Source organism: Garra rufa, chromosome 15, assembly GCF_049309525.1.
Source record: "Garra rufa chromosome 15, GarRuf1.0, whole genome shotgun sequence".
NCBI classification, from domain to species: Eukaryota; Metazoa; Chordata; class Actinopteri; order Cypriniformes; family Cyprinidae; genus Garra; species Garra rufa.
Window position 1 is genome coordinate 29,201,691 of NC_133375.1, and position 15,620 is coordinate 29,217,310.

General features: G+C 33.9%; 1 protein-coding gene and 1 long non-coding RNA gene across 2 annotated transcripts; one reads left to right on the forward strand and one right to left on the reverse strand.

Annotated features, from left to right (window-relative positions):
• The first annotated feature begins 3,711 nt into the window (after window positions 1–3,711).
• LOC141287074 (uncharacterized) lies at window positions 3,712–6,094 on the forward strand. Its single transcript, XR_012339400.1, has 2 exons — window positions 3,712–4,314; window positions 5,326–6,094. It is a non-coding gene; the product is annotated as an uncharacterized lncRNA (long non-coding RNA).
• Window positions 6,095–7,233: 1,139 nt separating this feature from the next.
• prrg1 (proline rich Gla (G-carboxyglutamic acid) 1) lies at window positions 7,234–15,620 on the reverse strand. The gene is made up of 4 exons (XM_073819208.1): window positions 15,579–15,620; window positions 14,957–14,998; window positions 14,386–14,546; window positions 7,234–12,144 (listed from the first exon to the last, which is right to left on the reverse strand). The coding sequence occupies exons 2-4, from the start codon at window positions 14,964–14,966 to the stop codon at window positions 11,671–11,673; spliced, it is 645 nt and encodes a 214-aa protein (XP_073675309.1). The 5' UTR covers window positions 14,967–14,998; window positions 15,579–15,620; the 3' UTR covers window positions 7,234–11,670.

Consider the following 15,620-nt stretch of genomic DNA (forward strand, 5'->3'; position numbering starts at 1 on the left):
GTTTAGGGGCAGGGGTTGGGTTACGTGCTCGTAAATGTGTCTGTTGTGACTGTTTGCATTGAAAAATCACACCCCAATACATATGCAATAATGGCAATATTATTACCCAATAGATCATTTAATCATGACGATATAATTCACAGTGCCTTTCGCGTCAGCTTATTGACGCCAAGGGTTTCTTATTTAAAGTAGTGAGGACCCTGCACGTCCAAAAATGACGCTGAAGGGGTACCCTGTGCGTCAAAATGCGACGCCAAAGGCCAAACGTCAATATGTGACGACTTGGGAGTGAGACTGTGTTGCGCGAGCGCACATTCAGCTCTGCAGGCCTGGTGCTATGCGTATTTAAATCTCCTCTGATGCGCATTTTCCTGCATTAGCCAAAATCATGACAGTCAACCACATCCAGTCATATGTGAATTAATGTAAATATTCGCTAAAAACACACAATAAAGACAGCAATGATGCAGTCAGGACTGTGGCACCGGCTTGCTTTGAAATGTATTTGGTTATTGCACCTGATGCGTGTGCGCCCGCTGCGTCTCCCGCACCGAAGTCATTTTAAAAAGTACATAATAACGAAAACAATACCTTACAAATAAAAAGGAGCCGATTTTTATGATCAGAACTTCCTTAAACCAGTGAACCTGTAAACCTTTCAGTCCAAGTAAACGAATGCGTTCAAATAGAATTTCATAATTGCGGGACCCGCGGGTTGAAAAAAAAATTCAACCCGCGCATCAGTATGGGCCAGTAGCCTACTTCAGGTGAAAACTTCCGGTGATCTGACAGCGAGAGCGAGAGACAACAGCGACCGAGTTCCATTACCACAGAGATATTTTTTCACATTGACTGTTTTTAGGATTCAAAAGAGGAGACTCAGCACTTCATCGTTGTGTGCATTTTTGTACAGTTTCGTCGCATTCCCCGTTGATGCTGCATGCGTACAGGCTGAGTGGATGCAGAAGATCCGGGGGGATAACTTCAACCCCACCAAATTTTTAAATGCATATAATTCCCAGTGTATTTCAGTGTATTTTGTGCGTTTCTGTACTTTCTATTACTGCATTTATTTTGTGAAAAAGTGAGATGAGTAAAGACCATCTTTTTCATGAATCATTATCTCTCTGGTGTTTATAAGCAGCCCACACAGTATTTTACTACCTGTAAAAATGCACAAACTTAGCTATATTAAATTGTTTGTGGTACCTACAGTTACAAATGTAAAATATGTGATGATAATATTGATCGAGCAATTGATGTAAGGTAAATGAAAATATATGAGCAGAATTGAGAAAATAGTATTAATGGAGATAAATTGTAGACTATCACAGCTAGGCAAACGTGTGAATGTTCACGGTGCATTTTATGCAAACAACTCTAATCGTAGTTGTATATCTATATTTACAGTAGGCATAATTGTCATTGCGTATGCAGCATGAGTCACAATCTTCTGTTCGTGAACAGTTGTATTTCATTCATTATCTGACTATGCATCCGTGCATTTAATTGCCATTGGCTCGTGTGATAGTAATATGGATCTTAGTAGCATTTTTAGTGATACTAGACAATAATAATTGATACCCGCTCGACGGTGTAATTTACTTCCGGGTAAAGATATGATCAGTCAAATGAAATACAATAAATGTACAAATAAATATTACAAATTAAAAAACGATCGGAAATGCGTCCAATTTTCTATTATTATTATTTGATGACAACAATACATTTGGAAAACAAAATACAGCCATTTCTGCTTTTTTTCTTTTAAACAAAAAACCAAGCTGCACCCTTTTTTAAATTTCATCTTTCATTCCGAAATTGAATAATGAATGAACGAAAAAGTACACGGACCAGCAAGGGTGTGTTAAATGGATAAAATGTGATGGTAAAGATTTCTATTTTGAATAAACGCTGTTCTTTTTAAGTTTATTTGATAGAAAACTTAAATTGAAATAATCATAATATTTCATAATATTATTTTCCTGTGTTTTTGATTAAATAAATGGAACTTTGATGAGCAATAAAAATCTTACTAATCCCAAACTTTTGAATGGCAGTGTGTATGTGTGTGAAAAAAATTCAAAAAGTTTGTTTAGTAGAAAAAATTTGAAATTAATACTTTTATTCAGCAAGAATGCATCAGATTGATCAAAAGTGACAGTAAAGACTTACATTGTTAAGTACAAACGTTTTATTATAAATTGTTTTATTATGAAATGTTCTTTTGGACTTTTTATTAATCCACAAATTCTGAAAAAAATGTATCATGATTTTCGCAAAAATATTGAACGGCACAGTTGTTTTCAACATTGATAATAAGACATTTTTCTTCTGCACCATATCAGAATATTAGAACGATTTCTGAAGGATCATGAGACACTGAAATTTGGAGTAATGAAAATGAAAATTCAGCTTTGCCATCACAGGAGTTAATTATATTGTAAAATATTTTAAAAACAACAATTTATATTGTACAGATATTTTACTATTGTATTGTTTTACTGTATTTTGAGCAAATAAGTGCAGCAGTGGTGAACATTTTATTGCTTTCAAAAACATTTAAAAATGTTTATGACCCCAAACTTAATATACACTAATTTACACTAAATATACGCTGCTGTTCAAAAAAATGGGTTCAGTAAGATTTGTAATGGTTTTATTGGAGTCTCGTATGCTCATCAAGGCTGTATTTATTAATCAAAAATACAAAAAAATTGTAATATTGTTAAATATTATTGCGATTTCTAATATTGTTTTCCTATTTAAATATACTTATAAAAATATAATATTTATTTCTGTGACGCAGTGCATAATTTTCATCAGCCATTACTCCAGTCTTCAGTGTCACATGACCCTTCAGAAATCATTCTAATATGCAGATTTATTATCAGTGTTAAAACTGTTGTGCTGCTTAATATTTTTTTGGAAGCTATGATACTTTTTTCTTACATTTCAAAAGAACAGCCTTTATTCAAAATAGAAATCTTTTCTAACCATTAAAATCTTTACTATCACTTTTGATCCATTTAACACATCCTTGCTGAATAAAAATATGAATTTCTACTTTGAATAAACACTGATCTTTTTAACTTTTTATTTTTTCAAAGAATCCTGAAAAAAGTATCGCAGGTCCCAAAAAATATTAAGCAGCATTCCAACATTGATTATAATGTATGATCTATATAATCTAATATAGCATATTAGAATAATTTCTCAAGTATCATGTGACACTGAAGACTGGAGTAATGATGCGGAAAATTCATCTTTGCTTCACAGGAATAAATTATATTTTAAAGTATATTAAAACAGAAAACCCTTATTTTAAATTTCAATAATATTTCCCCTATTTTTTCCCCTGTATTTTTGATAAAATAAATGCAGCTTTGACGAGCATAAGAAACGTTTTTTTAAAGAACATTAAAAATCATACTGATTCCAAGCTTTTGAACAGCACTGTATTTGTATTGCTTTAGCATAATGCTGAAAAATATTATATTGCCAGCAACATACAGAACTACATAAATAAAAATATCTTAAAATAAATACAAACGGTTAAAATATTATCTTATGCAAACTCAGTATTTAGTATATTTTATAGTCTATTAAAATAACTCAATATTAATAATATTAAATAATCATCATTATTTAATATTTTATAGTAGTATGGTAATATATGACCCTGGACCACAAAATCAGTCACAAGGGTAATGTTTTTGGAAATTGAGATTTATACATCATCTGAATAAATAAGCTTTCCATTCTAGTATGGTTTTGTTAGGAAAGGACAATATGTGATCGAGAGACAACTGTTTGAAAATCTGGAACGAAATATTGAGAAAATCCTCTTTAAAGTTGTCCAAATGAAGTTCTTAGCAATGCATATTACTAATCAACAATTAAGTTTTGATATATTTATGGCAGGAAATTTACAAAATATCTTTATGGAACGTGATGTGTACTTAATATCCTTATGATTTTTGGCGTAACAGAAAAAAAAGTGATCATTTTGACCCATACAAGGTTTTATTGGCTGTTGCTACATATATACCTGTGTTACTTAGGACTGTTACTTGGTCTAGGGTCACATATAGCATAGTTATGACTACATTTGTAATTGTTTTTTAAAATTGAATTTGATGTTTGTCATATAATATGTCTGTCGTATATAAATCTTCAGCAGCTAACCAACCTCTCTATGTCTCTTAGATATGTGGAATTTAACCTAGTGTATGACAGAGGGGTGAAATTCGGCCTGGCCACACCTGGGTCTCGCATCGAGAGCATCCTGATGTCCCTACCACTTACTGCAAGGTAAAGGACTTTGTATTTAGCAATCTTTGTTTACTTATATTAGAGAAGTTATACATTTTTTAAAAAATGTTTTTTTCCTGAGGTCCACTTAGTAACACAAGTAAAGTTTTTTCTGCATTTAAACAGTATTTTTTTAGAACCATGAAAAATTTTCATTTCCATAAAATGAGCTCATATGATAATTTTAAACATTAAAGGAAAATGGGATTCCTCGTGATATGACCCTTTAAAAACTCAAAAGTTTGTGTTTGTTAAACTTAAAAGGGAATACTAAAGTACATCAAACATGTTGTACATTTGATACATTTATATATACACACCATTTATAATATGTGACCCTGGACCACAAAACCAGTCATAAGGTTAAATTTTACAAAACTGAGATATATACCTCATATGAAAGCTCAATAAATAAGCTTTCTATTGAAGTATGGTTTGTTAGGATAGGACAATATTTGGCCGAGATACATCTATTTGAAAATCTGAAATCTAAGGGTGCAAAAAATCAAAATACTGAGAAAATCACCTTTAAAGTTGTCCAAATTAAGTTCTTAACAATGCATATAACTAATCAAAAATTACATTTTGATAGGTTTACAGTAGGAATTTTACAAAAAATCTTCATGGAACATGATCTTTACTTAATTTCCTAATGATTTTTGACATAAAAGAAAAATCAATAATTTTGACCCATACAATGTATTTTTGGCTATTGCTACAAATATACCCCAGCGACTTAAGACTGGTTTTGTGGTCCAGGGTCACATATGTTCATAATGCCATAGACTTAACTATACAATAAGGAAGATGGCAAATTATGATTTGTCAGATTTTTTGTTTTAAAAAAGCGATTTTTTTTAAGTAAAAACAGTAATGTGAATTAATACATTTCGAAATCATTGTTTTCTATTATGATTTCTCATGATATGACCATTAAAAATGTAAAGGTTTTGAGTAAACGTCTTTCTTTGGTGTCATAAAGTGACTTTATTGTCGTTTAATATATTTCAGGTGGGAGTACATGCATGAGCCCACAAAAGGCACTAAGGAAGCTGAGATGATAGAAGTCCTACGGAACCCAAAAGAATGGCTCTGATTGAGAGGAAGACCAATTTTCTAGTCATCAATATTGGCATTATTGGGTGGGAATTGTGAAAAGGGGAGGTAGGGGTGGGCTTGTCTGGATTAGCTCAGTGATACCAAACATATCAGCAACTTATAAAAAAAAAGCATTCACTAAAATAGAACATCAACTCAACAACAGGACACCTTCTCATCGTTTGGCTCATTGATTGTTTTTGCTGACTGAATAACTGCAGCGCAGCACGATTACTGGCTTGGCTGTAATGAACTCTCTATCACTGCCATTGGCTGTATGGATTCACTGGAGATGCAGTGTTTACTGCTGTGACAGTGTTACTTAGTTACAGCTTTGTTTCTGCTTGCACTGCTTTAATCATGACTACTGGTGTATTTGAAACCTGTAATGGCTTTGGTATGCTGCTTTTGAATGGCTGTGTTAATCACGTATGTCTGAGTGGTCACGTTTACCGTGTGCTGATGCAAGCGCCGGGCCATTGCTTTTCTTACCCTGTTTTTTTACTTTGTGTCTCACTTTGTGACTCTTTTTGTCCTGTCATTCGCTAACATATCTCTATTTCTGTACTGACTTTGTTTTTTATGGATATTAAAATACGAATCAATTAGGGGTATTCTCAGGACATTATATAATGTTGATATTTTATGTATTACAAAACAATAAAGTGTTTTTTAATGTGGTATACTGATCAGTCTAGTTAATAAAGTAGTTTAGGTGTTCATAAACCTAAAAAAAATATTCAGGTCTGACATGCTAATAACTTTTACAGATAAGCAAACTGCATGATATGTTCAAGTTCACATTTGACATGGTCAACAATAATATTCATCTCTAAGGCAACAGAACAAAGTTTTTGTCCACTGCTTGAGCAAGTCACTTTATCGTGCTGATCGGCTCATAAAGTTAATAAGTTACATTGAATACGTCCAAACAAGCACAAAGAGGTAGTTCGAAGTAATTCAAGTAAATGCAGTGCATTTTAACATTAGTGGATATGTTATACTACCAGTCAAAAGTTTTTTAACAGTAAGATTTGTAATGTTTTTAAAAGTCTCTTCTGCTCACCAAGCCTGCATTTATTTGATCCAAAATACAGTAAAAAAAAAAATCATAAGTGATGATAAAGACATTTATAATGTTACAAAAGATTTCTATTGCAGATAAATTGTTATTCTGAATTTTTCTGTTAATCAAAGAAACCTGAAAAAATTCTACTCAGCTGTTTTCAACATAATGTTTTTTGAGCAGTAAATCAGAATACTAGAGTAATGATTCTAAAAATTCAGCTTTGAATCACAGAAATCAATTATATTCAAATAGAATGTTTATTTTAAATAGTAAAAAAAGTAACATTTTTACTATACTTTGGATCAAATAAATGCAGTCTTGGTGAGCAGAAGACACTTTAAAAAAACTTTTGACTGACAAAAAGGAACATTGCAAATAATGATTTGTTTTTGCTCTAAAATTTGAATGAATACAATTCAAAATAATTGTTTTTTGTTTTAATATTTTTTAAATGAATACATTTATTCCTGTGATTGCAAAGCTACATTTTCAGCAGCTATTTCTAACATGAATCATTCTAATATAATTTTGTATATATATTTTTTTTTTTATTTTTTTTTTGTGGCAACGAATACATTTTTTAGAATTCCTTTGAATAATAGAATGTTTAAAAGTCTAGAATATATTTGAAAAACAACTTACTTAGTGTATAGGTATTTACTGTCACATATGATCAATTTGGTGTGTTCTTGCTGTATAAAAGCATTTGCATTTTTTTTATATATTGCATAATGAAGACTGGAACGAGAGGATTGAGGGCCAAAAAACTTTTATTACAAATAAAAGTCAAGCTCAATCATTACAAAAAATTAAATTTGTTCTTAATACATTTATATATATACACATCATCTATCTCTGAGTAAGGCTTAAGCAATAAACACCACCACAATCACTCTGAACTACCACAGAAATATCAGCCTGCAAATGTACAGCAACATCCGTCAAACTTGCCAAACTTGCAACATAATCAGACTGTATTTCAAAATGACGGTAGTTTTATTTCACATTACCTTTAAAAACAAACAATTTTATGCAAAGTGAGACTGTTTTGATTTTCACAAAGCTTTCTTGAGTTAGTGCTGGTGATGGATTTTATTGCATATTTATGTCAGCTGAGTTATTGTTGATAAACTGAGAATAAAACCTGTTGAAAGCCAAGATAATAAAACCAAACAGCATTTGCCATTTTTTCATTATAATTCATCACATTTTACACATCAATTAATATTCCTTTACACATCAGTTAATATTCCTTTACAAAGAGCAATCGCTGCCCTAAAAAAAGTGCATTCACTCATAGTTACTGGATAAGTACAAACGCATTGCCTGTTTTCCATTAAGTTCTCTTTTTCTCATACCCATAAACACACACATTCCTGATACTTAATACTGAATATTTCCTCGTTGAGTATTTTTAGGAGACTTGGACGGCTTGTTCCCATAATTTGATCCTAATCTGAAATTCTCTTGGTTTTTGTTTAGTGTAGCTGAGCCTGAGGTGAAAACTAGACTCCGAGTACGAAACCAGAAATAAATGGTATGAGGTAAACGGTGTCCGCTTGCTGTTAAACACACAGACAAGACCAACCTGATAGTGTCAAATATACAAAATTGGTTTTTAACAGTCTGAAGAAACACTTTACTTGAAGCACATACTGTATGATCTTGTGAATAGTTGTAACCATAATACTTCACTATTCATTGTTACACCTTTTGAAAATATTATGATAAACAACTTGATGTAACAAGGAATCTGCAAATATGAAAATGCATTTTAACTATGGTTACAATTATTTACAGAATGCCCTAGAATGTGCATTAACACATTACCAGTCAAAAGTTTTTGAACTACAAGATTTTTAATGTTTTTTAAAGAAGTCTCTGCTGCTCACTAAGCCTGCATTTATTTAATCTAAAGTACAGCAAAAACAGTACAATTCTGAAATATTTTTACTATTTAATTTTCTATTTAAATATATTTTAAAACATAATTCATTCCTGTGATTTCAAAGCTGAATTTTTAGCATCATTACTCTAGTCACATGATCCTTCAGAAATCATTCTAAAATGATTTGCTGCTCCAAAAACATTTATTATTATGTTGAAAACAGCTAAATATAATTTTATCAGCTTTCTTTGATGAATAGAAAGTTCATAAGAACAGCGTTTATCTGAAATAGAAATCTTCTCTCACATTATAAATGTCTTTATCATCACTTTTGATCAATTTAAAGCATCCTTGATAAATAAACGTACTAATTTCTATAATTTCTTTCCCACAAAATATTATAATATTTCAAGGGATCATGTGACACTGAAGACTGGAGTAATGATGCTGAAAGTTCAGCTTTGATCACAGGAATAAATTACATTTTGAAATATTTCAGTAAAAATATTTCAAAATGTTACTGCTTTTGCTGTACTTTGGATCAAATAAATGCAGGCTTACTCTTCAAAAATGTTTGATTGGTAGTGTACCTTTATAATATAAAGGTGTTAGTTTAAAGTGTTACCAAAAAATTACCTCAGTCACCTCATTTGTTGCGAGGAAAGAGTAATGCTTTGTAGCACACTCTATTTATACTGATACACAGGTTAAGTTTACACTATAAATGCAAACATACCACAATTCCGACCGAAAACTAGTGTGAAAGCAGAAGGGTTAAATCTAACTTCTATTTCAAACAATCAAACCAAGTGTGAAAACAGCCTTCAACACACTCAAAATATACCAGAGTTCAGTTAAAAGCAACCAAGCATGGTCAAGGTAGTCATAATTGTTACTTCTCAACATTCTCTAGGAGGTTAGAGAAACAAAACCAACCTAAAACAAATCTAAAAGAGTCTGCACACAGCTCACAACAAACAAAAAGCATGCTTCTTGCTCCTTATTAATTACCTCCACAATGGACAATTCATCTTGCTTGTCCTAGAATTCCCAGCTTGGGATGCTTAATATGCCCGTTTAAACCTTGGCCACAATAAGAATAAATTTCACAAGGCTGTGAGCATGTAAATTGCTCCAAAGCTACGGAGAGAAAAGAAAATCACTGTTGCATAGACAATTTAGTCTACTGTGTTTTGCCATTGAACTCACTGTGGCTTGACTGTAATGGCAAACCGCAAACCACACTTGCACAATACAAGAGTTCAAGGAATAGTTCAGCCAAAAATGAAAATTTGCTGAAAATGTACTGACTCTCACTCAATCCATCCAAAACATAGACTAGCTTGTTTCTTCATGTATTGCTCATCAATGGATCTGCAGTGAATGGGTGCCGTCAGAATTGTTCACTGTAACAGAGAACTCGTATTTTGGCCAGAAGCAATGGTTTAAAGTTAAAACATCTTAATGATTGTTTCAATTGACTGGAGTTGTGTGGATTACTGTGATATTTTTATCAGCTGTTTGGACTCTCATTCTGACATCCCCAATTCACTGCAGAGGACTTCTTCGTGAGAAAGTGATGTAATGTTAAATTTTGCCAAATCTGTTCCGATGAAAAAACAAGCTACTCTACATCTTGGATAGCCTGAGGGTGAGCACATTTTCAGCAGATTTTCATTTTTGCCTGAACTCTTCCTTTCAGTATTGTATTTTCCCAAAGCAAATATGAGTCAAAACCTCACACACATTGAATTGGTACCCATTGAGGCTGATTCAGCATTAACAACCATGATGCTACATAAAATCAGGATTGAATTTGTTTGGTCAATGTTATCCGCAACCTATTATCAACAAATTCACACTGTTAACTGGTTATCTATTCAGCTGAAATGTTTCCAAAATGCTAACTAAATCTAACACACAGTGTTCAACACCTCAACTAGTAAAAAAAAAAAAAAAATCAACCAAAATCAATATTTCATTGAGGCTGTGAGTTCAGTGCATAGTGACGTCTATGCAATTATATAGAGATAGCCTAAGCTCAGATGGCTATTGATTAAGGTTACAATGAACCTTGAAGAATAGAATGTCAGTAAACATTACAATTTACAACTTCCTGAAAATATTGTGCATTTTTTTTCCACTGAATTTGATTATTTACAAATATGTTTTAAAGGGATAGTTCACCCAAAAATAAATGTTTTGTCATTAATTACTCACCCTCGTGTCTTTTAAACCTGTAAGACCTTCATTCATCTTCGCAACACAAATTAAGACATTTTTGATGAATTCCGAGAGCTTTCTGACTTTCATAGACAGCAGAGTGCAAGTAAAACGTTCAAGGTCCAGAAAGGTAGTAAGGACACTGTTAAAATAGTCCATGTTACATCAGTGGTTCAACAATAATATTATGAAGCTTTGAGAATACTTTCTTGTGTGCAAAGAAAAGAAAAATTACGACTTTATTCAACAACTGTAAACACGTGTCGAAGACTGACATTGAAAAGAAGAAATTGTTGAATGAAGTGGTTATTTTTCTTTTCTTTGCACACAAAAAGTATTCTCGTAGCTTCATAAAATTTCGAATGAATCACTGATGTCACATGGACTGTTTTAATGATGTCCTTGCTACCTTTCTAGGCCTTTAATGTAAAATGTCTATTGCTTTCTATGCAAGGGTCAGAAAGCTCTCAGATTTCATCAAAAATATCTTAATTTGTGAACCGTAGATGAAGGTCTTATGGGTTTGAAGCGACAAGGCGGTGAGTAATTAATGACAGAATTTTCATTTTTCTGTGAACTATCCCTTTAAAATTGTCCCATGAGAGGCCACAACTGACCAAATGTTCAGTTCATTTCTAAGATGCTCTGACATTTACTAACTTGGAAGAATGGCTGATCACATTACAGTACTCCGTCATTGGGTTTGGGCTTGGATCAGGATTCATGCTGTTGTGAGTTCTACGAACTTCTCTGAAATCAAAGCAATTCAATGTTTAACATGTCTGAGTAACAGTACTGAGAATGTTATTGCATTAGTTGTTTTCTCTTCACATTAAGTAAAGAAGTTTATCTGTTTTGCTAGTGCTGGAATTGAAAAGCCTGTCATTAAAGTAGTGATGTTGTTGTTAAAAAAATACTTCTAGTACTAAAAAAATAAACGACCAAAGCATGTTCACATCCCGAAAAAATAGTAGAGTGACACAGCGAATAAGGAATGACAGGGTTTACAGTATTGGTGTATTGGCATCAAAATGCATCCCTACATGAGACTGGATAACGTGGAAGCCTGGAAGATCCGTCACTTTCCCTGGGAGATAATAACCGTGTTACCGTGATTACTGATGATGTCTTCATATTGTGGTGGAGGCTCTGCTTCAATCTGTATATCTGTATGGCCCACAGCTTCCTCGTATGAAGGGGGCGGGTCACCCCGACTGCCCCGCCCAGGTGTGAGGTCAGCACCTGGGTAGGCAGGGCTACTGTGGGCACTGATCTCTGAGTGAGGACTGATGTCAGGATGGTAGTCCCGACCCCATTGGTCCATTGACACCACTGATAGGGTTGTGTCTCTTTGTGGACGCCCAATGGCAGGGCTCTGCTGGGATCTTTTGCGCGAGTGGCATCTCCAAACAGTGATGGAAACCGCAGCAATGAGCAGCAAAACCAGCAGCAGGGGTAAGATCAGGTACAGGGAATGAACGCCACCGGCGATGGACTCCAGCCCTCCAGGCCTGGGGCTGCTCTCACGCTGGTACTCCTCCCAGAACCGCCTCTGTAAGGGTGGAAAAAAAAGCAGTGTTAGATAAGGACATTGTCTGCATAAATGTAAATAATAAGCAAAACAAACTCGTTTGTACTGAAAACAAAAACCACTCCCTCTTTAATGTCGTCAAGACCAATAACCAAGGCTTGGCACAGCAACACAAAGCAATGACTGTGCACCATACAGAACTGAACTGAGAATGCCTTTACAATTCAGTTCCCGAATTTGAACTGAGGTAGCAAACAAAATGATGGTTTCAGTTTGTCAAAATAAATGGAAAGAGAGAACGACAGACAGATTGAAAAGAGACCTATAGAAATTTCTACCTTATCTCATGACGAAAACGCACCTGTGGGAACATTTTTGCAAGACGCAAAATACTTACAAATAAGTGCATATTACTTGTAATTGTTTTCTTACACAGTTATTACAGCTCCATATGTTTCGCTTTTCAGATGTAACAACAAAAAACTTACCATATGTACATTCATCTGTTCCGGGGAAAAAAATGAGTGGACACTCATTGGACATTTCACATCGAATATGTCACAAATTAAAAATTGTAAGAAGAATTTACTATACTGCAACAAATGTAGGGCATACTAGACAATGAAGTGCTCTTCCACCCTCGTCCAGAAAAATTAATTTCTTAACCTGATCTCATAACAAACCGTACCTGTGGAAAGTTTTTCGCAAGACGCAGAATATGTACCGCCATGTACGTATTCCGCGTCTTGCGAAAAACTTCCCACAGGTACGTTTTCATTTGTTGCAGTATAGTAAATTTTTCTTACAATTTTTAATTTTATATTCAAATTCATGATTTATTAGGAAGCTAATTATTCAATTCTGAACTTTTTAATGAATCAGAATAAAACTGAATTAGTGATATGACTAACAATATGAAGGTTTTGCACCAAAATAAAGTTTTACTGTAAAAAAAAAAAATTATTATCGTATTATTTTCTTTATTTCATTTAATATTTTTTATTTAAATGTGACCCTGGACCATAAAACCAGTCTTAAGTAGCAAATGTATTTTTTTAGAAATAGCCAAAAATACACTGTATAGGTCAAACTTATTATTCTTTTATGCCAGAAATCATTAGGTAAAGATCATGTTCCAAGAAGACATTTTGTAAATTTCCCACCGTAAATATATCAAAACTTAATTTCTGATTAGTAATATGCATTGCTAAAAACTTTAAAGGCGATTTTCTCAATATTTTGATTTTTTTGCATCCCCAGATTCCAGATTTCTGAATTGTTGTATCTCTTGAGATATATATAGCTGTATAGCTGTATATATCTCAATTTCAGAGACCATTATGACTGGTTTTGTGGTCCAGGGTCAAAAATAATAATAATCACAATTATATTCACATTTAGTATTAGTTAAAAAAAATGGCCAAATGTGACCCTGGATCACAAAACCAGTCATAGAGTCATTTTGTTGAAATTTAGATTTATACATCATCTGAAAGCTGAATATAAGCTTTTCATCGAGGTATTGTTTGTTAGGATATGACATTATTTGGCTGGGATACAGCTATTTGAAAATCTGGAATCTGAGGGTGGAAAAAATTTAAAATAGTGAGAAAATCGCTTTTAAAGTTGTCCAAATAAAGTTCTTAGCAATGCATATTACTAATCAAAAATTAAATTTTAATATATTTACAGTTGGAAATTGACTAAATATCTTCTTGGGACATGATCCTTACTTGATATCCTAATGATTTTTGGCATAAAAGAAAAATCAATAATTTTGACCCATATAATGTATTGTTGGCTACTGCTACAAATATACCCGTGCTACTTATGACTGGTTTTGTGGTCAAGGGTCACAAATGTGCATGTTTGCATATTTACAAACAAGCACAGCAAGCCTGTAGTCATTTTTATTTATTTTGAATCGCAATCATTAGAGAGAGGGAAAAAATGCAATTATAATTTTTCCTTCCAAATTCAGCCCTACCCTGGACTCAACAAATGCACACATTGCGTTATAACATACTGACTTTATCATTGTTCTGTTATTTTGTATAAACAGTGTAAACGCCCACAAGCACACAACTCAAACATTCTTAATCTGAATGACTCATAATTAACCATCCTGAGAAAAGTGTACCCGCTTTCCTGTTGACAAAGCTGACTTCCTGCCTAGAGGAAATGCCACGGCATGGAATGACTGAGAGGAAGTTATGTTCAAGTTCATGCAAAAACACAAGCACGCATCTACCCCAAACTCACCGTTTTCTCGTCATTCTCAAACGCCTCCCTGGCTTCTTCATAATTGCAGATTTCCTCCCTGCATTCTCGCTGGATGTTCCCTTGTTTCATCTCCTCCAAGAAGAAGTTTGCTCTCGGGAGCCTCCGCAGCACCGAGTGCGCGGTATCTGCTGGCAGGAACACTGACGGAGATACAAACAATAAGCATACAGCACAGAAACAAGAAGGGGGGCTATGACCGACAAAGTGATTTCTTTGAAATGCGGGCACAGGGAGTTTGTGAAAGAGTAGCCTACTGTTACTCAGCATTGAGAGTGGGAGAAATAAAACAGATGCTACATTGTGATCCATAATTATCTGATTAGGCATGGATTGAATATTACAGGCGCTATGTAGGCCAAGACCCCTGTTGATAAGCTGTGACTAATACTAATTGGAAAATACTGACAGAAAGATGCATCACCTTTACGTGACATCCATGATATCACAAGCTGGCTCAGCACACACACACACCCACTACATATCTTAGCAACCTTAAGAAACACAAAAGGCATCCTTGAAAATATCACATAGAAAGTATTAAAAGACTCACCGGCTCCCATGATTCCTGCAGCCTTTCAAAGGGAAACTGGACCTTGGGAACGACAGAACATAAAACCAGATTTCAACAACGACCACCCATTTACAGTATATCACTTGTGCTTTTGCATTTTTAGTTTTTCAAAGTCAAAACAACAGCAACATATTTGATGGAATTCGTTATAAAACACTACAGAGCGCTGTCCATATGTTAAGTCACAATAAAGAGCAAAATCAATCCAGAAACATAAATCATTTTGTATGGCTCAAGGGCTGTTAACGTTAGCTTACTAGCATGTAACGTTACAGGACCCAGTCAACCATTGCCATCACACGAATAAAAACAGCTACGTTTTTGACAAGCACAAAACGACTGTTATTTTACTATACAGAAACGTAACGCTGCCGCCTCAAGCGTTAAAAAACATGACATGAATACAAAATTGTGTCGCCAATTCAATCCCTATAACGTTACGTGATGACTATCGACTGATGCTTGTCGACGCGGTTTTATATATAAAACGACGCAAAATAACGCAACCATCGATGCGCCCCAAGCTGTACGTTTTGTATATAATATTAGAAAAGGTCGCGACTTTAAATTAGTTTGATAAAATATACAAAACTGTGTTTACCCGTTCCACCCAAACGCGTACACCGTTAGTCCCAGTGTCCTG